Genomic DNA, 23,780 nt, shown 5'->3' on the forward strand with positions numbered 1-23,780 from the left:
ATTGTTATACCATACATACATGTTGTATTTCCTATCTCAACTTTCAATTCAATTCAATGTCTATGTCTCTTTCAATCTCAATTTTCAATTCAATGCCTATGCCTCTTTCAATCTCAATTTTCAATTCAATGTCTCTGATAATGCCTCTGTCCCTGTGAAAACTCCTGTGAAATTTCTGTGAGCCAACGTTACTTGGCCATGTTTCTACCTGCAAATTTGATGTCTATGTTAAAGTCTCTGTGAAAGTTTCTTCTGGGGCCAACGATAATGGTCATGTCTATCTTCAAGTCAAGTCAATGTCGATCTACTCTCAATTTGTATCTTGCTAAATCAAGCTTCCCATGTATCTTGCTATATGTTTTGTTATTGGTCAAGTGGCTAGTTCGATCCAAAGAACAGCTTGTACCTGCTTATATGTCTGTGTTTCCGGTCAAACGACAAGTTCGATCCAAAGAACAGTTTGTACCCGGCTTATGTTTTGTTATCGGTCAAACAGCAAGTTCGATCCAAAGAACAGTTTGTACTTGCCTGCATGTTGCGATATTGATCAAGTGACAAGTTCGATCCAAAGAACAGCTTGTATCTGCCTATATGTCTATGTTTCCGGTCAAGTGACAAGTTCGATCCAAAGAACAGCTTGTACCTGCCTTGTGCTTCTATCCCCAGTCAAGTAGCAAGTTCGATCCAAAGAACAGCTTGTACTCACCTTTTGTTTTTATTACTTGGTCAAGCGGCTAGTTCGATCCAAAGAACAGCTTGAACCTACCCGTTGTCCCCTGGTTTGTCTACCCTGTTAATGTCTACGTAGATCCCCAGTGATATGACATGCTCTGTAGACTCCAGTTGTTTGTCTTGCATTCATAATCAAAATGTTGCATGGCATTCATGTTTTTGCAAATGTGAGAGCGTATTTTTATGTCCAAAAACAGTGCAAATGTTAATATTTAAGTATCTTCGTCCCATCAAATCAAAGACTTTGTCTCTTGACCCTCCGGACGAAGAAACTTAAATAGGGGCAGCTGTTATACCCTAATTTTGGACCTAAAAATACTTGCTCAAAATGTTTTTTCATCTCTGATATGTGCCTTTGACTCTTGAGAGATTGCCAATTTGATATTGTTTTACCCAGATTTTTTACCATGCTTTATCTGCATATTTTCCTATCTTTGTTTTATTTTCAATTGTGACTTTGTCTATGTTTTCTTGCATTTCAAGCCATCCAAAAGGGTTTTCTTGCATTCCAACACATTTGAATTTGTCTCTGATCAATTGCATATTTCTCTGCATTTTATTTCAATGTTATTTGCAAAAATTCATGAAAAAGGGTATTTTAGTCATTTCCTGCATTCAAACTCATTTTAATCCCTGAAAATTGTCTCTGAGTCATTTCAATTTGTTTGTATAAATCCTTGTTTCAATTCCATGTTAAAATCCACTTCAAAAATTGCATTTGAGTCATTTTGAGTCAGTTTAGTCCCCAGGGGCATTTTGGTCATTTCACATGAAATTTTAACAGAGAGAGGTTACTTTAAAGTACCTCATTTTGTAGTTGGTTCATTTTAGTCCTTTTTGTGTTTTTTAATTGTTTCACTTTACGTTTTTTCCATTTTACCAATTTTATTCCAATTTTTATTATTATTTTCATCTTAGTCCTTCAAAATTTTAAAAAATTGCATTTTAGTCCTTCAAAATTTTAAAGTTGCATTTTAAAAGTTGCAGTCCAGTCCCTTGTTGTTTTAAAATTTGTTTTTGAATTCTTTTACTAAATTGCAGATTAGTCCTTTTAGTTGTTATTTTTGCAGAAAGGTCCTTAAGCCAAAATTAGTCCAAGGCAAGTCCAGAATACGTGGCAAGCACCCATTGGGTCTCAAGTACACATGTCAGCTATATAAAGGCCCAGTCATCACATTCCCCAGTCAAATTTCAACAACTCAGCAAATTGCAGAAACAGAAAGAGATTTTCTCTCTCTTGGCAGTTAGATCAAAATCTCAGAATTCACCAAGAACACAAAAGAACAATCACAAACCCTAACTTTTCCAGAACCACAAATTGAACCAAATTGAAGCGAATTTCGTGAAGTTCTCAGAGATTCAAATCTGAATCTTCATCATCGAACCAAAATCACTGCAATTCCAGCACAAATTCGTCACCGAAGTGACAAATTCATACGATCACAGTGTTCGAATTTGAGAAGAAGAGGAATCGAAGAAGAAGAATCAAACCGGTGAAGAGGAAGAAGAAGAACACCGATTTATTTTCGGTTCAACTATTTACCAGAAAGCTTTCTTGTGAATCTTTTGTTCGAATCTCTGAAGCTCGAAGAGGTAAACCTTCGAAATCACCGCTTATTTTCCAGCTTTCAATTGCATGAGTAGTGTTCTTCACTAATCGGTGTAGATCGAACAAATACGAAGGATCTCGCTTCAGAAAAATTATTGAAAGCTTCTGAAAAAAAACTTTGAAACCGAAGGATCTGAATGTAGATCTACACCGATCCAGTGAATATTAGGAAAAACGAGTTAGGTTTTAAAACTCAGGAAGAAAAGACGAACACACCGGTTAAAAGAGTTTTCAAAAACAATCAAGAATAGGATTCTGGCGCGGTGGTTCCGTCACCGGAAACCTAACCGTCGCCGGAATCTTCATCGGTGTTCTTCGTTTCTTCCAGAAAGCCTGAGGTTGAAGATGAAGATCATGAGGTGAGAAGAGAGAGCTTCTCTCTCTAAGGTTTAACCTAGAGAGAGAAACGAGTGAGGGAAGTGAAGAAAAAACCGGTGTGGTGTTTATATAGGCTGTGAACCGGACCCGTTCACATGAACCAGTCTGGTTCACTTGGTTCAGGTCCTTCCTTGCAATCTGGACCATTCATCTTGCCTGATGATGATGTGTAGGGCCTTGATTGTGTGTTACGGTGTGCTTAATCTGCCTTATGGTGTTCTGCTTGCTATAAACCGTTAGATCTAGGGTTTTGTGGGAGTTGGATCAATCCAACGCCTCTGAAGCGTTTGGATGATCCAGGTCCATCAATGTGCTCGGGCCTGGGCCTTTATTTCGCTGCAACTTCATTGTTTCCTGTTTTTTGCTATTCTAACACTGTGTTTTGATTTCTACACCACTGCCTTGCCTAAAAATTCTGGTAAAAATTCCTAAAAATATTTCTATGTGTTCTTGACAATTTTCTTGATATTTTTGTGATATTGTTACATGTTAAAACCTGATGGAGAATGTGTGTGGTATTTCTTGTTAATTGGTTACTTTTTTGTTAAAATTTGTGAAATTCTTGCATGTTCTTGATCCTAAAATCTTACTATGATACATTGATCCTTGATACGTGAATTTACAATGTGTATGCCTCTGATTTGGTGCTATTCTCTACTGTTTTGAGATTTGATTTGTTAGTTTCTTGTTTTACAAGTTATGTGAATATTCCTATGTGAAAATAAAGTGTGAAATATGCTTAAAATGTGTCATGATTTTTTGGATTGATATTGCTTTATAATTTTCTTGTCTTAGCTGAAATAAAACTCTTTGAAAATTGTCATGGCATGGAAATTATAGGCCTTATGTTTGTGTGAATTTTATGGCAAAGTTTAGCCACATTTCACCACTTTTTGTGCTAAGTTTTTGTCAAGTTTCATCACTTTACTATGCTATTTTACTTGCTTCTATTTCAATTCCTATTATTCCTTATGCCACTAACCATTTTATTTCATGTTTCATACATTCCATAAGCATCTCATCCTCCATCTTATGTTCTTTGGTTTTATTTCTTGCACTTTAATTTTCATGCCAAGACTTAGCATGTAAAAACTTAGGGATTTTTGTACTTTACTTTATGCTTTTAATTCCTTGCAAGACCATAGAATGTAAATTAGGGCCAATGTAAAAGGACAGTGGACTCTAATGATGTACACCGACACAAGCACCGACACATGCACACACATCACATGGATACTTTAGATGAATGTTTAGGGAATGTATGCTTTAGATGTATGCTTAGGAATCACGATACTTAGAAAAATTCTCTTTTCCAAAAAACATGAACAACTTCACTCAAATAATTTTCCAAAGAAACCTTGGGATCAAAATCCCATTGAATTTTCCCTTTATTTTCTTAAACAAAAAACCTTAATGAACTTTAATCATACTTAGACTTTTTTTTGCAAAGTAACTAATCACACCTCACATTTTCCAAATCTTATGCCCTTGAGGCCTCTCTCTTATTCTTTAAAATTCCATTTTCAAAATTAAAATCAACCAACAAAAACAAAAACATTTTTTGGAAGAGAACTACATGGAGTTTGATCCCTTAAAAGGGTATGTAGGCAAGAAGTCAAAACTTCTCCAAGTCCAATAAAACAAGAATTCAAACACATTCTTTTCCCTCCAATTCTTAACCTAGCAAACCCTTAGGTGTAGATAACATTTTCAAATAGCATTTAAAAATAAAGCGCGCGCGTAGAAAGTAAAGACGGTTCCTATAGGATACTATAGTCGTTATGGGTGCCTAACACCTTCCCGTAACGAAAACAACTCCTGGACCTCGATTCTCAAGGGTTTTTCTTATTTTTCCCTTCCCAAGAAAAAATGAGATATCAAAGGTTAAAAATGTTCAAACTTAATCAATGTTTGACACCCGAAAAACCAAGATAAAACAGCTGGCGACTTCACTGGGGAGATTCGAGAGTTACGCCTAGTCTTTATTTTCACGCTTGCGCTTTTGTTTTTACCTGTTTCCTTTACTTGTCTTCTTATGTGAATAAGTGTTTAAATTCTTGCAAAACGTGTGGGGGAGAGAATATTAAAGCCCTACACCCGGGCTGAGTGAACTTAGGATTTAGGGGGGATATAATCGACAATTCATTCCGAGGGTTGCCTCGCGTATTGGATTATGCGATCAATCCCACATAGCTAAGGCATTTTGGGGGTGATGTTGTCGGAGCGTGTTTTCGCGTTTAGGCACTTTGCTTCCAATTGTTCTGTGACGCTATGGACCGTAGATAACCGAACCCATCGATGGCCATTTTCTAGGATGTAGTGCGGAGGCTAAACCGAGTGTTGTCTCGAGTTTTAGTCGTCACGCGATACTACACTCGAGTTAGACCTTCTTACGGATAATCATGGAGCGAGTGTTTGTCTCGTGGCACCATGATATACGTCGGAGAGGTTGCGACTTGGGAACCTTTTGTAGAACCCGGTTACTATTATCCAAAACCCTAGTTTCACCGGACACCGTGTCCACCCATGACTCCTTGACTTTGAATCTCAACCCTCCATGTTTTCTCCGTACTTGAATGTGATCATGCATACATGCATACATGCATAAATCTTTTCCATACATTTATCGAAGGGCTTAGACAAATTGAATTTGTAAACATTGTAGGAATGGGGAAGACTAAGTCCTCCAAGTTCAAGGAAGTGGATTTGGCTAGTTTGAGAGATTTGGCACTCAAGATCAAGGATCCGACCGGTTTCTGACGTCGTTACGGGGATTTATTTACTCTTCTCCGAACTAATGTGGATGAGAAGCTGGTACACACTCTAGTGCAGTTTTATGATCGGGACTATCACCAGAAGCTGAAGATCAACTGGATTTGCAAAAGATTCAAGGATTGAAGAATCATCACTGCAAAAGCTGTCTATTGGATTCGAAAACACAACAAAAGATTAGTGGAATTTTGCAACGGTCATTTCAGAGGTGTTTGAATGCATGTTCTTGCAATTTTGGACGAAAGCGTTGACATTGTACTTTGTACGAACTGTACAACCACCTTATCCACTACTCTGTTTTGTGTCCACGCTACAAGACAAGAAAACAGCTCCAGAATAACAGCTTGCCTGCATAGATGTTCCTTTGGATAAGGAATGGATTTCAAATTGGTTCTTCATAGGACAACAACCAAATCAGGCAATAGATCATTGGTGAAAGATCAAGCTTCAACAACGACTCTTTGATGTGCTGGCAATTTCAGAACGTCTCTTTCACACCTCTATATAAAGGAGTGAAGAGTTAGAGTTTTGGTAATGCTGAACGAAAGACTCACAAAATTATTACAAGTGCCAAACCTCTGCTGAAATTGTTCTGCATTCACTTAGAATTTTTGTGTCTCAAAGTTTCTTTTTAGAAATTCTTAAGTCATTAAGTCTGTATCTGATTTGTATTGTGAGCACCTCTGATTGTATATCAAGTGTTCAACCTTAAACAATTTTCTGTGTAATTTTGTTTAGTTAGAAGTCTCTTGCAGTTGTGCTTGAGCAGGGAAGTCTCTTGATTGTGTTCTTGAGCATAGGAAGACTCTTGCAAAGTGTGCTTGAGCAAAGGAAGTCTCTTGCAGGTGTGCTTGAGCAATTGTAATCAGATATTACTCTTAATGAAATCTCCTTGGAAGTGCAAGGGGGACTGGACTACTTCCGGATTGTGGAAGGAACCAGTATAATTTCTTTGTTTCGTTCTTCTTCTCTCTCTCTGTTTTATTCCGCTGCGTGTAGATTCTGATTATCACTTCAGAAGCTGTTTCACTTAGCTTCTGATCAGTTTGTTCAGTTTTAGGAGAAACGAAGAATTTTTCCAAAAACACAATTCAACCCCCCCTTCTTGTGTTTTTCTCACCTTCAATTGGTATCTAGAGCCTTGGTCTGTTGTGTAACACTTAACCGTGCAACAGTCAAAGATCTGAGAAAAACATGTCTGGTCCTATTCCAACTCCTATTCCTGATGGAACTAGCTATAATAATGTCTCACATGATTATAGTGATGGTAAAAAATCCAGTGTTGGAAAGATTCCAAAATTCAATGGAGATGCTGAAGAATTTTCTTGGTGGAAAACCAACTTCTATAGTTATATCATGAGCTTAGATGAAGAACTATGGGATATTCTAGAAGATGGTGTTGGTGACCTAGTCCTTGATGAAGAAGGAGCTGCTGTGGATAGAAAGAAACATACTCCTGAGCTGAAGAAACTCTACAAGAAGCATCATATTATCAGAGGAGCCCTTGTCACTGCCATACCCAAAGCAGAGTACATGAAGATGAGTGACAAATCCACTGCTAAAGCTATGTTTTCTTCTCTCTGTTCAAACTACGAAGGCAGCAAGAAGGTCAAAGAAGCTAAAGCTCTCATGCTTGTACATCAGTACGAGTTATTCAAGATGAAGGATGATGAAACTATTGAGGAGATGTACTCAAGGTTTCAAACCTTAGTCTATGGGCTACAAATTCTAAAGAAGAGCTATGTTGCTTCTGACCATGTGAGCAAGATACTCAGAAGCTTGCCTGCAAGATGGAGACCAAAGGTGACTGCCATTGAGGAAGCTAAAGATTTAAACACTTTAAGTGTCGAAGATCTTGTTAGTTCTCTCAAAGTTCATGAGTTAAGTCTTAATGAACATGAGTCTACTAAGAAGAGTAAATCAATAGCTCTTCCATCCAAAGGCAAGTCATCAAGAGCTCTCAAAGTGGTTGAATCTGAAGAGGAAGAACAATCAAGTTCAGATTCTGAACCAGATGCTGCGGAAATGGCCATGCTCTCAAACAGACTTCAATATCTGGCCAAGAAGAACAGAAAGTTTCTAACCAAGAGGAGTAACTCCAGAAGCTCAAGGAAAGAAGATCAGAAGGGATGCTTCAACTGTAAGAAGCCTGGACACTTTATTGTTGAATGTCCTGATCTTCAGAAGGAGAAGTCAAAGGACAAGTCAAATAAGTCAACGTTCAAACCAAGCAAATTCAAGAAGCAGATCAAGCAGAGTTTAATGGCAACCTGGGATGATTTGGGAAGTGAATCTGGATCTGATAAAGAGGAAGCTGATGAAGATGCAAAGGTAGCAGTTGGGTTAGTTGCCACAGCAACTTCAGAAGCTGGATCAAAATCAGATTCTGAAGATGAAAATGAGGTATATTCTAAGATTCCCAGAGATGAACTTGTTGAGGCACTTAAGAACTTCTTACACATTTTGAAGTAAGAACCAATGAGTTGAAGGATTTAAAAGAAAAATATGTTGATTTGGTAAAAAAGCAAAAATCAACTCTATTGGATCTGAAAGCTTCTGAACAAGGACTTAGGGGCTTTGACTTCATGTGTAAAACTTATGAAGATCAGCTCAGGTTCTTATGTCAGAAGCTACAAGAAAAGTGTAATGAAAGACCTTTAAGCAACCATGAAATTGCTCTTAAAGATTTTATCATATCTGGCATTGACAGCAGCAGAGTGACTTCTATGATTTATAGCATTTACAAGAACAATGGCAGAGGAATTGGTTTTCCAGAAGTGAAACTTGAGAAAACCAATCTTAAATCTTGTTGTGAATGCATCAAGGAAGGTCTGAAAACCTTCTTTGTACCTGAAGGTGCTGAGTTGGAAACTGTTGTTCAATCAGAACCTGAAGCTTCTAGCTCTAAGGCTAAGATTACTTCAAAGCCAAAGAACTCTAAGCCAAAGGCTATGATCAAATCTGAATCCAAGACTTCAAAGATCAGGATCTTGAAAAGATCAGAACTTGTTCCTCAGAGTCTGGTCAAGCCAAAATCTGAGGTTCTGAAGTCTAAGTTTCAGAAGAAGACAGTTACTGCTTTTGAAGTACCAAAACCTAAGGTGATGGTTAATCAGAAGCAATCCAACTCACATCACAAGGTACAGGAAGTGAAGAGTAAAACCTCAAGTACTAACCTTTCAGGACCCATAGGACAATGCACTACCAGAAATCAGTCTTTTAGAGACTGAATATTCGGTCACTATATCATCAAAATCGGTCGCTAACAGACTTAGTGACCGAAAAAGTGACCAAAAAAAAGAGTTGCTAATATGCTGGTCGCTGATCCTTCGGGACCAAAATAGCGACTGGATTTCAGCGACTGAGTTTGCAACCGAACTTAGAGACCGAATTAGAGACGAAATCAGCGCTTCCCAAATCAGACACCGATTTTGTGGCTGACTTTAGTGACCTAATTAATGACCAAAATTTGTGACTGACTTTGTCACTGATGTAATGACTGACTTTGTGACTGACATTTACAACCAGAAGATCTATCAGTCACCAAATCGGTCTCTAATTCATTTTGTGCCAAAAAAAAAATATAAATTACCTCTTTATATATTAATATCATACATAACAAAATATATACATTACATTTGTACATTAAACTCAACCCAATAGTACGCACAATAAAATAAGCCTTAGCGTATATTACATTAACTAAGAAATTAACTTTATCGTATAAGATGACATGGTAAAATAGTGGCTTCCTGAATTATAAAAGAAAATAGAACCGAAGAATTTGTCTTGTATATGAATCTTTCAGCTTGTAAAAAATCAGTTTTGATCCCCACAAGTAGTGTGTCAAGATGAACAACTGTCAAACCTTCATGAATTAGGTTTCTACATGTTTTGCACAGGTACCAACCTAAATAATATAACAATTTATATATAAAACACCATACTTAGAGAAAGAAATCTATTCATTACAAAAGCAGGTTAATAGTGTAAAGAAGGATCAGAACTAATTCTTAGATTGAAATAAGCCAATTGTACAAGTATCTGTTGACATATGCAGAACTAATTCTTAGATTGAAATAAACCAATTCTACAAGTATCCATTGACATATGATATATATAATCAATGTTTCCAGTAGACATTCGATAACAGGTATGGAAAATAAGTTCACAAGAAAACATAAATTATCACACTTCTAAAATAATTGGGTCCTCTTAAAAAAAAAGAATCTAACCAGGTTTAAGAATCATACCCGTAGTTTAGACAAGTTATATTGTCCAGTTCTGAAATGAATTATGACCATAAGAGACTAGCAGAGGTCTGATTGAGAAGACATTTTGTGACATGGAACACCAGTCAATATCTGTCCATTTATATAGCAAATTAACACTTAGCACAATTGTTGCATTTCCAGGCATATTCTAATGGTAAAAAGAAACTCTTACTAACTTGTGAATGAATGTATTGAAAGAAGAACCTTGCCTGAGTATAGTCAGCAACATGTATATTTGATACCACTGATGGAAATCTCTTTTAAGTCCTTTTTGTTGTGAACTATTGTCCAAATAGTTTTACATCAAGCATCAATTAATATTACAAAGAAAACACCAAACAAAGAAACTGATACTAACAAGTTCTTGAAACATTCAAAGGCAGTGATTATAGAAACATGAGAAGATATGAAATCCAAGGAGCATACATGTAATTAACTCCAATATAAGCAACCAATGGCTAGAATTTATGCACATAAGAGATATGAAACTATCACACTCATGAGAAAACTTGAGGACCTTACCTTCAATTATTTTTTGGTGTTTTCCCTTTGCACACTGCAATCTCCGGAATATCTACATATAAAAAGAATTTGAATTGGTACTCTTTTTAACAAAAGAAATTGCACTAAACCCCAATCGGAGCACAAGTATACCCGAAATTGGAACTTAAATTACAGATCATGTATATTCAGGAGTGAAAATAGAAGCTACATTAAACAAGTATACTTAGATACCACCCCTTACTAAACCATACAACATCAAGTAAAGAGCCAGGGGACCAAAACAGCCCCCAACAACTTCAGAACCAATCATACCCCAAAACTCAAAGAAAAACTCAACAAAAATCCAAGAAACCAAAACGACCACCACCCTGATCAACACTGTCTGAACTAGTGCGAAATTAAGGACACTGAGCCACTCAAAGAAACTTAAATCAAGGCACATATCAGGGCAGAATTCTATTACAGAAGTGGGGGAACACATGCAGCAGAAAACCTGAAATCTACTCTAGAAAACAGCAGACAAAAACCAGTCCAACAAACGCAAAACTATATCAGTTACAAAAATATCCAACACAAGAAATATGTAATTAAATGAAGCCAAAATCAACAATTATTTCGCTTTTAATTTTCTCGTTCATTTAAGAAAATTGTTTTCTTGAATGAGTTTCATTAGTTAAAGTCAAATGTGAAAGTCTATTATTCGCACTTATATAGTTTTTAATTCTTTAGCTACTTCTAATTCCATTTATTCATCTTTTATTGGCATGCATTCAATGAAGATCAAATAAGTTCAACATTCTCCACATAGTGAGTCATTTAGTTATATTGGATTGCTTGTATAGAAGAAATTGATTATACAAATTAGAACTTCAAGAAGAACCACAAAATAAGTTCCTTACTGTCTGGCTTGCGATAGACGACGAAGAACAAAAGTCTCGCAGATGTTTGTACTTCACCCCTGAAATTGCCATTAATAAATTATCAAATGAATTTCTGGTCATTTTAAATCCTAGATGTAGTCTGATGTAGCCTTGCAAATTTGATAAATTCAATAAACGAATTTGGAAGAGGTGTGAATGAATGAAAGTGATGAACAGAACAGGCAAACACACACAATACATGAATCAATTGATAATTGAATATTGAATTACTAGGGTAGAGAGGGTGAAGTGTTTTTACCTGAGTTGGCGATATTATTTAACTTTGGGTTATGTCTGCTCAGTTGTAAAATAGAGCGGAGTGAGAGGGTGGTCGACGTGGTTCGAAATGAAACTCTGAAACGGTGGTCGCTAGGGTGATTTCAAGCAAGAAACGTATCAAACAATCATCAAATCTAAATTTTTATGGACCAAATCGACTAACACATGACACATTCGAGTACTAATCAAACTAACATGCCACGTTTGAGGACCAACATGACTAACAAAAGACATGTTTAGGCATGTTTTAGTAATTTTGATACTTCAAAACTAATGTGACATCCCCTTATATATTTAAGTGCCAAAACAATTATTTACACAATAAATTAACTTCAAAATCTCAAGTTTTACAGCCATAAACAACAATATACTTATTTTTTTTGACAAAAAAACAGCAATATACTTATATAAGGGACTTTGGGAACCAATTACATCTTTCAATTGAAAATCTCAAATGTGTTATTTAGAAACTAATCTTTACAGGCTCAGGTATAAACTACAACATACAACCCCCTTTCTTTTTCTTACACAATCAACTAACATTTTCCCCACAAAAATTAGGTAACCCACACACACGAATAAGTGTCAATTTAAAGAACCCTTTTTCATCATCAACCAAAGAACTCCAAAATTCAACAAAATCAAAGAATCAAACAGAAATTAACAACAAACCCATATTAAAATTCACCAAAAATAATTACAATCAGTAATAAAGTTAACAACTTTACAAAAAAACGAAAATACCATGGTCCAAACCAAAAGAGCCACTGCGTGTTCTCATGGATCTTGCGGTTCAACAACAAAGAAGCATCAGCATCGTTATTATCAAATAGAGAGTATAGGGTTGAAGTTGTGGAGGAGAAGAAAATATAAGAAGACAAGTAAGGTTTGAAAATTGAAAAGTACTAAGCTCTTTGGGAAGAAAGGCATAGCTCAGGTGAAGAGAGAATCGATGGTGGGTTTGGGTGAAGCGGAGAGGGAATTGAAAGTTTTAGGGTTTGGGGCGGAAGAGTGAAAGGGAAAGAAGGAATTTTTTATTTTAGGGAAAATAGTTAAAATAAGTGAGGGATATGTAGGCGTTAAAAAAATACTCATATATGTCTGGGGTATTTGGGGTACACAGTTCAAATCTCACCTGAAGCGCCTTTTTAATTTTTTTACATTTTGCTTTTTCCAAAAACCATCAGCTATTGATATTGCAGTCTCCAAATCAGAGGCTAAAGTTATCAGCGACTGCTTTAGACACATATTATATTTTGGTTATGATGGTCAACATTTCGGTCTCTAATTCAGTCACTGTGGTGACCGAAATATTTAGGTCTCTAAATCGGTCACTAAAAGCGAGTTTTCTTGTAGTGATGGGTACCTAAATCTGAAAATGTCAATGATGCAGGTATGTCTAAGAGCAGCACCAAAGTAAAAATCATGGTACCTAGACAGCGGTTGCTCAAGACACATGACAGGAGAAAAGTCCAGCTTCCTCAGCCTAACAATGAAGGAAGGAGGAAGTGTGAAATTTGGAGGCAACCAAACTAGCAAGATCATAGGTACAGGAACTATTGGTAATTCCTCTACCTCAATTAATAATGTATGGTTGATAGATGGTCTTGAACATAACCTTTTGAGCATTAGTCAATTTTGTGATAATGGTTATGATGTGCTTTTTGAGAAAACCAATTGTACTGTAATCAACAAGGAAGACAAATCCATTGTGTTCAAGGGAAAGAGAGTTGATAATGTCTACAAAATCAATTTTTCTGAACTGGTTGATCAGAAGGTGATTTGCCAAAAGGGGGAGTATATATGATAGTATTTAAAGGCTCTGAGCCCCATTAATGATATTTGAATTTTTTTGAAAAACTTATATCTTTTTGTCTTACCTAAAGAGAGGTGTATCAAAAAGGGGGAGTATCAAATTTTCAAATAAAATTAATTGAACCACTCTTCTCATCTATAACTCATTTCATTTTAAGCTCTGAGATTATTATTGCGTGCTAAATGAATTTAATTAACCTGGATAGAACTTAGGGGGAGCTTACAAACCTCACCTTAAAGAGTATCAGACTCAGGGGGAGTTTGAGCTTACAAACCTCAGATTCTGAGCTTACAAACCTCAGAACCCCAAAGTCAACTTGTTAATTAGATTAACAACAATTGATCAATTTTAAATACTATTGTTTGTCATCATCAAAAAGGGGGAGATTGTTGGAACACAATGTGTTTAACAATGAACCTTAAAGAGTTTTGATGATAACAAGGTATTAAAAATTGTAAATTGGACTAGCTAATATTTGTTCAAGTGTACAGGACTATAATTAAAAAGTTACATCATTTATTGGTTCTGAATGAGCAAATAAAGAGCAAAAGGAATCAACAAAATTGAAGCTTAGTGCTCCTGAAGGCAACTCGCTCCTGAAGAGAAAAAGCGCTCCTGAAGTAAAGCCGCTCCTGAAGTTAGTAAAGTGCTTCTGAAGAATAGTGCTCCTGAAGACAAGAGGTCCAGAAGCCACACTATCAGAAGCTGCGTTATCAGAAGCTGCATTATCAGAAGTTGTATCATCAGAAGCTGCGTCATCAGAAGCTGCCTCATCAGAAGTCATTTCACCAGAAGCTGAAGATCAACTGGATTTGCAAAAGATTCAAGGATTGAAGAATCATCACTGCAAAAGTTGTCTATTGGATTCGAAAACACAACAAAAGATTAGTGTAATTTTGCAACGGTCATTTCAAAGGTGTTTGAAGGCATGTACTTGCAATTTTGGACGAAAGCGTTGACATTGTACTTTGTACGAACTGTACAACCACCTTCTCCACTACTCTGTTTTGTGTCCACGCTACAAGACAAGAAAACAGCTCCAGAATAACAGCTTGCCTGCATAGATGTTCCTTTGGATAAGGAATGGATTTCAAATTGGTTCTTCATAGGACAACAACCAAATCAGGCAATAGATCATTGGTGAAAGATCAAGCTTCAACAACGACTCTTTGATGTGCTGACAATTTCACAAAGTCTCTTTCACACCTCTATATAAAGGAGTGAAGACTTAGAGTTTTGGTAATGCTGAACGAAAGACTCACAACATTATTACAAGTGCCAAACCTCTGCTGAAATTGTTCTGCATTCACTTAGAATTTCTGTGTCTCAAAGTTTCTTTTTAGAAATTCTTAAGTCATTGAGTCTATATCTGATTTGTATTGTGAGCACCTCCGATTGTATATCAAGTGTTCAACCTTAAATAATTTTCTGTGTAATTTTGTTTAGTTAGAAGTCTCTTGCAGTTATGCTTGAGCAGGGAAGTCTCTTGATTGTGTTCTTGAGCATAGGAAGACTCTTGCAAAGTGTTCTTGAGCAAAGGAAGTCTCTTGCAGGTGTGCTTGAGCAATTGTAATCAGATATTACTCTTAGTGAAATCTCCTTGGAAGTGCAAGGGGGACTGGACTACTTCCGGATTGTGGAAGGAACCAGTATAATTGCTTTGTGTCGTTATTCTTCTCTCTCTCTGTTTTATTCCGCTGCGTGTAGATTCTGATTATCACTTCAGAAGCTGTTTCACTTAGCTTCTGATCAGTGTGTTCAGTTTTAGGAGAAACGAAGAATTTTTCCAAAAACACAATTCAACCCCCCCTTCTTGTGTTTTTCTCACCTTCATAGTGGAGTAGTGGTTGTACAATTGTACTATTGTCCTTTTCCTTCGCTCTTCAGTGGATAAGTATCTAATGCCTTCAAATTCCTCTGAAATAACCGTTTCTCCAGGCTTCCATTCCTTCTGCAATCATATGCATAAGAATAACAATATTTAACTAATCTAAAGCTTCCAGTCTTCAGCTTCTGATGATCTTCAGTTTCTGATGACGTCAGCTTCTGGTGACAGCTTCTGATGAACTGCTTCTGATGAGTATCTTCTGATGTCTTCAGACGCTCATTTCTTCAGATGCTCTTTCATTCAGATGCAATATAAGCTCCCTTTTTGTAAATTCCATTGCTCTTATTTGTTCTTCCATCTATGCTTGATATAAAGACATTCAAATTTTTGTCTATGGTCATAGACAATTGAACAAATATTAGCATATCCAATTGACATTTTTAATACCTTGTTATCATCAAAACTCAAAGGGTAATGTTAAACACATTTTGTTCCAACAAAGAATAGCTCGTCAACACAAGCTAAATGAGGGAGAAGAAAGAAAACTTCTTTGACAACTCAAGAGAACATTTGTTGTGAGAAGAAGTGAGAAATGAGAGCTCTATTTATAGGTGAGGAGTCATAGATAAATTACAAATCAAATGGTTAGGATTAGTTGACCACCACAAAATTAATGAGATGATCTTGCCTCACAAATGAGCACTCAATGAAACAGTTGACAAGAGATTTTTTTTAATTCACATATTAACACTTATAGCGTTCCAACATAGGTTGACCTCTAAAAATACTATACTCTGATGCAAAAATATAATAAAATATTTATTTGTTGACAATATTTATTATTTGATTTTTTTTTTGTAGTGAGTATTTATTATTTTATTGATTATACTATTTAGTCTAAAAATGTAAATTATATGGTTTTATTTGATTGATTTTATAAATGATACTTATATTTGTACCAAAAAAGAAAAAATATTACTTATCACAAATTTTTTTGCTTAAACCAATTATCCTCCGCACACAATAATCTCACGAGTCTTGTATGCCTAAGGCTAGATTCAAACCTAGAACCTTTGTTAAGCTAGAAAAGATATGTGTTATCTCGTTTAAACGCTCTTGTATAATACTTATCCTTTTTTTTTTATAAGAAAAAACTTATTGCATTTCATTTATAATAATAGGAAAGATACAAGATGTAATCTAAATATGAATGCGGAAACTAGCATGACACAAAGTCACTCGAGCGAAACTATGAGCAACTTCGTTGGTTTCTCTCCTTATAAACCTAACATCAGAGGTTACTAAATCAAAAGCTAAGTGGCGTCCACAATCATTGATCACTGCACTGTAATTAGAAACGTCAAATCTTACCACCATAGATACTATCCACCATAGTTTTGGAATCAATCTCAAAATCCACAATATCCAATTGCAAATCACACACCCATTGAAGCGCTGATAATAAACCTAAAGCCTCCCCCAAGTCAACATCAAGTGTAGTATCTGTTCTTATCAGTTAAATATCTGATTAGTGGCCCTATGGGTCACAACAGTATTAAATTACTTTTTTGAGGAGGAGAGACCATTTCAATAGCTTGCTATTGGGTTTCTCAAGTGTCGGTTATGCGTTGCACTATTGCATGGGCTGACGCACCCCACCCAAAAGAAAAACATCTAGGAGAGGAGTCAACCAATTAGTTTTAGCAAGCACAAAACGACCCTCATCATCTTGAATATACATACCCAAGCCAACTCCATTCAAAGACTGGGAAAAGGAAGCCTCAACATTACATTTATACCTGTCGAGACTTGGTTTATGCCTTTGAGAATCTCTGCGAGAAGTGGGATTCCTAGTAGTATGATGTCGAATATGTTGAGCATTCATCTAGCTAGTAAGAAAAGACCTTGCGCGTTCACGTATAGTTTGAGCTGATTTAGTGATGTTGTTCTAAACTTTGTTATTTCTATGCTTCCAGATACTTCATAAGGTCACACTAAAGACTTGTTTTTGGTGATGATCCAGATGTTGCAAAATAGCAAACACATTTGTTGAGAAATTTGTAGCAGGATCAAAGACAGCCAACAAGAGACTCTATAAGCCGGTGTGCTGTGAACAAAGCACACTTTACTACACATGAAGAACAAATGAGAACTATCTTCAACACTCTCTTCACACACCGCGCACTGATTAGGGCAATGGCCACCTTTTGATAGCAATCACACTCTTGTAGGCAAATAATTGTGACATGCTCTCCACAAGAAATTCTTGACCTTAGGTGGAAACTTAAGCGTCCAAATATAATTCCAGTTCCCCATCACATTATGTTGTAAAGTTGCCAAATCTTGATTCATATTGTGCTTGTATGAACTCCTAACTGTATAAACACCATCCTTCTTTAATTTCCAAATAGGCACATCATTAATCACCGAAGCCAACAATGAAGTACTAAAAATACTTCTTGTTGTATTATTATTAAAAAAAACCAGATAGCTCCATGTTCCATTGCTTCTAAGGTGTAACAATCAAGTCAGAAACAATAATATATCGCCACTTCAAATATTGCGGAGTGGTCGGAAACATATGTACAACGTTACAAAGCGAAGAATGATCCCATATTGGTATTTGTTCTTCCGTACCTATACTCCAATGCAAACCTCGCTGAATTACATCTTTCACCCTCCAAATGCTACACAAGTCATATCTAGGACTATGGCCTATACAAGCTCCAAAGTAATCACCTCAAGGAAAATATTTAGCTTTGAGTAGGAACCATCCACCAAATATCTTAGGAGTGGAAAGTATTTCCGAAGATATTCCTTGCAAGCCTCGAGAGTTTGTTGAATTATGAACACATCAGTAGGAATTTAACATTATGTCAATTTCATTAATGTGTAATCATAAGAGAAGAAAAACACTCATCACAGATGAAGGAATATAATGCAATACTGATTTAATGAGGATTTCAGTTCCATCTCGTGAGAGACACCGACTACTCCAAGAATTTATTTTACTCCATATGTGGGCCTTAACTTAGAAGTTGCATGTTTACTTCTTCCAATCTTAGACGGAAACCCAAGGTATTTACTAGTACCTAGAACTTGACGAACACCAAGAGTGGTGGCAATGAGGTTCTTGAGGTTTTCTGAAGTATTGCAACTACAAAATAATTCTGATTTTTGAAGATTAATGGCTTGCTCCGAACCTGCTTCATAACTGGCAAAAATATCTTACTTACTAAAGCTTGTCAGGTCAAGCTAACCCTAACCCTAACCCTAAAGCTATCATTTTCCCGCTCATTCTAAAGCATTTATATCGAAGCTTGACTTCCTCACCTTTAATACACGCTGTAAAAGTCATTTCATTACAGGTTGTAGGAACTACCATTTATAACACGATTACATATTATTTTAATTTTTGAAATAGAATAACACACGATTGCTGTATTAATTGTCATCCCAAATTAGACCCGTGAATTACGTACAAAATTTATAATGAAAATAAAATAAGACACAATCAATTATATATTGATTATCATTTAAACCACAAGGTTGAATTTTTTTTTAAAACAAAAGAGGTCACACGGTTGCATATTAAAAAAAGCAGCACCTTTTGCATATTAAAAGAAAACCACACGGTTTGCATAATGAAAATAAAATACGGTTGCATATTAAAAAAAGCAGCACCTTTTGCATATTAAAAGAAAACCAAATGGTTTGCATAATGAAAATAAAATAACACCCAATCAATTGTACATTAACTAGCATTAAAGCCACACGGTTGAAAAATTCTTTAAAAAAAAAAAAGGCCACACGGTTACATATTATAAAAAAACAGCACCGTTTGCAAGTTAAAAAAAAAACACGGTTTACTTATTGAAATCAGTCTCCTTTCTCCTTCCATTATTCTATCGTTGATTCAAATGGCATACGGTTGCATTGTATAATGGAAATAAAATAAGTCACAATCAATTGTATATTGATTAACATTTAAACCACAAGGTTGAAATTTTTTTTAAAAAACAAAAGAGGCCGCCACACGGTTGCGTTGTATAATGGAAATAAAATAAGACACAATCAATTGTATGTTGATTAGCATTTAAACCACAAGGTTACAGTTGCATATTAAAAAAAGCAGCAACTTTTGCATATTAAACGAAGACTACACGGTTTGCATAATGGAAATAAAATAACACCCAATCAATTGTACATTAACTAGCATTAAAACTACATGGTTGAAAATTTCTTAAAAAAATGGGCAACATGGTTGCATATTATAAAAAAAACAGCACCGTTTGCAAGTTAAAAAAAAATACACGGTTTGCATATTAAAATTAGTCTATAAAATCAGTCTCCTTTCTCCTTCCATTATTCTATCGTTGATTCAAATGGAGGGCCGTGGTATTGAAACTCTGTTGTCCTATCACTGCTTGACAGGTAATACAGTTATTTTTTCTCACAATTACAGCGTGTTTTAATATCGTTTCCTAATTTTTAAATCTTTATGATGTTGCAGGTCCTTTGCTCAAAAATCCAGCTTCATCCTTTGAAAGTTCTATCAACGAGTATTGTGTGAAGTTCAGGACATACATAGTCGAGTATGATGTTGAAGAGGTGAAGATGATTTTGTCTGACATGTTTCAATTTTTTTTTTTGTTATCTGTAATGGTTCTCATCGTGTTTGTTGTTGCATCAGGGGGCTGTTATGCTACCGAACATGTTCATGAATGACTTTGGCGACCAAGTTCAACAATTTGCGACTTTGATTGATGCAAAAAACAATCAGTTCAAGGTGTTGGTTGAAGGAATTGATGGGTCTGTGTTTTTCTCCAATAGATGGAAATCCTTGCGTGATTTTTATCATGACTTATTATACTATGGTATAATATTGACTTAGGTAACATTGTGAGTTTCTACATGAAAATAAGACCCGTGCGTCAGCACGGGTCATTGTTCTAGTTTTTCATAATAGCTGCCTCTCTTTCACAAGCTTTAAAGAAAAGAAAGTAATCATCGGCAACGAGAAGATGAGAAATAATTGGTCCACCAGAGCATATCATGGTACCCCAGATCTTATTACGGCGTTCAACTTCACGAATTAGGGAGGAAAGACCTTCAACACAAATAATGAAAAGATATGGTGAAAAGGGATCACCGTAGCGAAGACCGTGTCCAAGCACAATAGTGCTTACAGATGATCCATTAATCAACACGGAATAATCGACTGTCTCAACGTAAAGCATGATCCAACTAAACCAACAAGAGGAAAAACACATTTGAACCAAAATATCACGTAAATATTCCCATTCCAGTCGATCATAAACTTTGCTAATATCCAACTTAAGTGCAACATCTCCACTTTTCCTTTAGCTTTTTCCTTCATGTAGTGAACGATCTAAATGGCCACCATTGCATTATTAAGGATAGATCTACCTGGGACTAAATCTGATTGATTAATAGAAATACACCGATCAAGCACCTATTTGAGTCTATTAACAAGCACCTTTGCAACAATTTTATAGACAACATTACAAAGTGCAATAGGCTACCAATCCTTCATGGATACCTGAGTATCACCTTTGGGGATAAGAGTAATATTAATAGAATTGACATGAGCGGGAAAACACTATTTGCTAACCATTCACACCATGCTTGATATACTTCATGACCACAAGTATCCCAAAAATGTTGATAAAAACATTTGAATAAATCCATCCGGCCCTGGACATTTATCTGTTTGCATAGAAAAAGCTGCCTGTTTGAACTCTTCTACAATAAAGGAAGCGGTTATGATAGGCCAAACCGCAAGTGCACTGTCTATCGAAGTAATAGTAGCAAAAGAGTATCGTTCTGCTAGAGAGTTGTTCAATATAATTAACTTTTAGAAAATGATTAGAGGAGAAAAAGAGATTAAAAGAGGAGGTTCAGTTGGTTGAAATTAAATAACAATAATAAAAAGAGTCTTGGGATTATTGGTTTATCGTAATGACGAATCCTTTACTAGCCAAAACCTTAACTTCTGATTCCATGTTTTATACCTAATTTCTAAAGACCAGTTTCCCTTTAGCCCCTCACCTTTCTAATCAAGTCCGGTGAGAGTTTACCCCTAGCAACCAAGCCTATTTCGCTGACTTGATTACTAGAAGATGCTTATAAGGATTGAAACTACACATGTCTCAAGAATTGCAAAGACTATTTCACTGCCTTTGCAATTCTTGTCTAAATTCACTTGTTCCAACATCAAAGCTCCGCTTTCGCTTTATGAATTGATGTTTGAGATGATGGATTAACAATTATCAAACCCTCCACTTTCGCTTCTACAGTTTGATAATGGTTAATCCATGTTAAAACGGTGAAATTAGATTAGAAATTAGAGTTACATGAAATTAGGGTTAAAGCTTGGTTCGATTAGGATTACGTCATTAGACTTTTCCAATAATCCCAAGACAAAGAAGTCTACTCACTCATGTTCATTGTAGACATGGGGAAGAAGAGAGAAAGCATAAATAAATTGCAAGAAAGAAAGTAATGAAATAAAAGAACTTTATTAAAATAATTGTCACTAATAAATTTTAAGAATTAAAGGTGAATTATTTGTGATGGAGAGATACTCTATTTATAGCTTTACAATTGACTTAAAATCTAAGCTATTACAAGGGCATTCCGGTAAAACTTAAAACAGAGTAGCTTGGGCTCGAAGAAAAGCAGCAAAAGGGCTTCTGGAGGGTGGCACGGCCGTGCCATATGTTGGCACGGGCCTTGCCAAGCTTCTGACTTGTGGGAGACATATTTTTGTCTCCGTGTCTTTGTATTTTTGTTCCGAATTTGCTCCAGACTCCTTTCTTTTGCTCCAAGACACCTTCCATCCAATATTTGTTCCTAAAATATAAAATATGCAATTGAAGTAAAAAGATTCAAAAAGGAAATAAAATTGCAATAAAATAAAATCAAATCTAAATAAAACTAAACTAAATAATGCATAAAAATAGACTAAATATAGACTCATCAGGTTAACATATCGTTATCTTCCCTGGTGATAGAGGCAGGATCCAAATTAATATTATTGGCACGAGATCCTTTGACTTTTGAAATAATTGTATGAAATAGTCACGTACAATATGCTTCATACCATCTGCTGACCGACATTCAAAGCCATTTCCATCCTCTAAATGCTCAATTATATTCAACTTTCTCCTTGTAGTGGTTGCCTCATGAAAAAATTTCGTATTAGGTCCCCATCTATATACCAAAACATTTTTGCTCCCTGTTTCCAAAAGACATCATCTTTAATCAACAATTTATCAAGTCTATGTCCTAGCATGTTAAAATATCTCACATTTGAAGCATCCACATTTGTCGAATAGCTTCATGCTTGCGTGGAGACTCCACTTATAGAGATACAAAGCACATTGATTAAGTTTATGAGAGGTCGTTCACCATAACCCTGCCATCTTTGAGAAAAAAGGGGCCAAACTTAGGTTCAGCTAACTAAGCATTTTCGAAGCGAAAACGACGTTGGCTACCAATAGAAGAAGGTTGCGGCACACGACCAAGTAAGAGTGGGTAGTGGTAAGATAAAGTGGTAGCAAGGCATTCAAGCTTTGCATTATGGAATATATCAAACCAACTATCATTAGCCATAGCTCTATCCAATTTTTCCTCCACAACATGATTGGTGCCTAAACTTTGAAACTAGGTAAATGCAGAGCCATCCATATGAATATAAACATGTCTAGTATCCAAGACAACTTGCCTGAAACCTTGAATAAGCCATGATTGACGATCAGACCTTCCTTTCTTTTCATCTGCCGCTAATACATCATTAAATTCACCAATAATACACCAAGGAAGCTGAGAATGATTGGATAAATGTCGGAGAAAGATTGGATAAATGCCGCTAATAAAGCGCGTTGGTCGTTCGAGAGTGCTTCAAGAATTGTAAAGGCAATGTCCTTAGTGGTTGTGTGCCTCTGTCTATGAGATTGGATAACATTCTAAAATTCAAAACTCTTCCAAATAATTTCTGCATTATCACACCACAAGAAGAGATAATCACCATCCTCTACATTGCCCTAGCTAACACATTTATAATAATAAAATGGCCAAATACCTCACATGGTTCTTTTATGTTATGTCTATAACAAATTTTTGCTCAAAAAAAAATGTCTATAACAAATTTAGGTCTTTATGTTTTTTTTAATAAATTGGTACATTAAGTTTTTTTTTTTAATAAATTGGTACATTAAGTTTTTTTTTATTACAAATTGGTCATTTAAGTCATAAAATATTTACATTTGAACCCATTTTTTCAGTTTACTTTGCTAAAAGTGTTTATGAACTATTTAACATTGAGATTATAGGTCTATATAAACATTTTTTAACTAAGTTTAAGGAAAATATGATCATGATGCAAATATTTTCTAACTTAAAAGGAACAATTTGTAAAAAAAAAATTTAAAACACTAGCTTATTATAAATATTTATCTTAAAAATCACATATGATATTTGGCTTAATAAAATTTTGTATTGAGAGAAACTCCAACTTCTCTCTAAACTTTATTTCTCCTTCGTTCATCGAGGAGGGTTGGTTTTAGGTCATTTTTTGACCTAGAATCACCCCTCTACATCTTTTTCCCCTTTTCTTTCAATTTAAATAAGTGGTTTTCACATA

General features: G+C 35.6%; 1 protein-coding gene, 1 long non-coding RNA gene and 1 other non-coding gene across 6 annotated transcripts; 2 read left to right on the top strand and 1 right to left on the bottom strand.

Annotated features, from left to right (window-relative positions):
* Nucleotides 1-9,073: 9,073 nt before the first annotated feature.
* LOC146914769 (uncharacterized) lies at nt 9,074-12,511 on the bottom strand. 4 transcript variants are annotated; one of them, XR_015014388.1, is made up of 7 exons: nt 12,213-12,511; nt 11,449-11,543; nt 11,169-11,227; nt 10,288-10,339; nt 9,975-10,046; nt 9,745-9,855; nt 9,074-9,401 (listed from the first exon to the last, which is right to left on the bottom strand). It is a non-coding gene; the product is annotated as an uncharacterized LOC146914769 (long non-coding RNA). The 4 variants fall into 4 exon arrangements; XR_015014387.1 differs by having other exon boundaries at nt 11,449-11,558; XR_015014386.1 differs by having other exon boundaries at nt 11,449-12,511.
* A 4,070-nt stretch (nt 12,512-16,581) lies between these two features.
* On the top strand, nt 16,582-16,771 carry LOC146914770 (U2 spliceosomal RNA). Its single transcript, XR_015016996.1, has one exon. It is a non-coding gene; the product is annotated as a U2 spliceosomal RNA (small nuclear RNA).
* A 2,726-nt stretch (nt 16,772-19,497) lies between these two features.
* On the top strand, nt 19,498-20,006 carry LOC146914771 (uncharacterized). Its single transcript, XM_085721133.1, has 3 exons — nt 19,498-19,546; nt 19,626-19,723; nt 19,806-20,006. Exons 1-3 carry the CDS (start codon nt 19,498-19,500, stop codon nt 20,004-20,006), a joined length of 348 nt encoding a protein of 115 aa, XP_085577259.1.
* Nucleotides 20,007-23,780: the final 3,774 nt, after the last annotated feature.

The sequence above is a fragment of the Medicago sativa genome, chromosome 6, assembly GCF_051527215.1.
Source record: "Medicago sativa cultivar Bolivia chromosome 6, Bolivia_mono, whole genome shotgun sequence".
NCBI lineage: Eukaryota > Viridiplantae > Streptophyta > Magnoliopsida > Fabales > Fabaceae > Medicago > Medicago sativa.

Excerpts from the sequence above, each read along its gene's own strand:
- LOC146914771 (XM_085721133.1), top strand. The coding sequence starts at position 19,498 with ATGGAGGGCCGTGGTATTGAAACTCTGTTGTCCTATCACTGCTTGACA. Across the intron at positions 19,547-19,625 it reads GTCCTATCACTGCTTGACAG|GTCCTTTGCTCAAAAATCCA; the intron begins GTAATACAGTTA and ends ATGATGTTGCAG. Across the intron at positions 19,724-19,805 it reads TCGAGTATGATGTTGAAGAG|GGGGCTGTTATGCTACCGAA; the intron begins GTGAAGATGATT and ends TTGTTGCATCAG.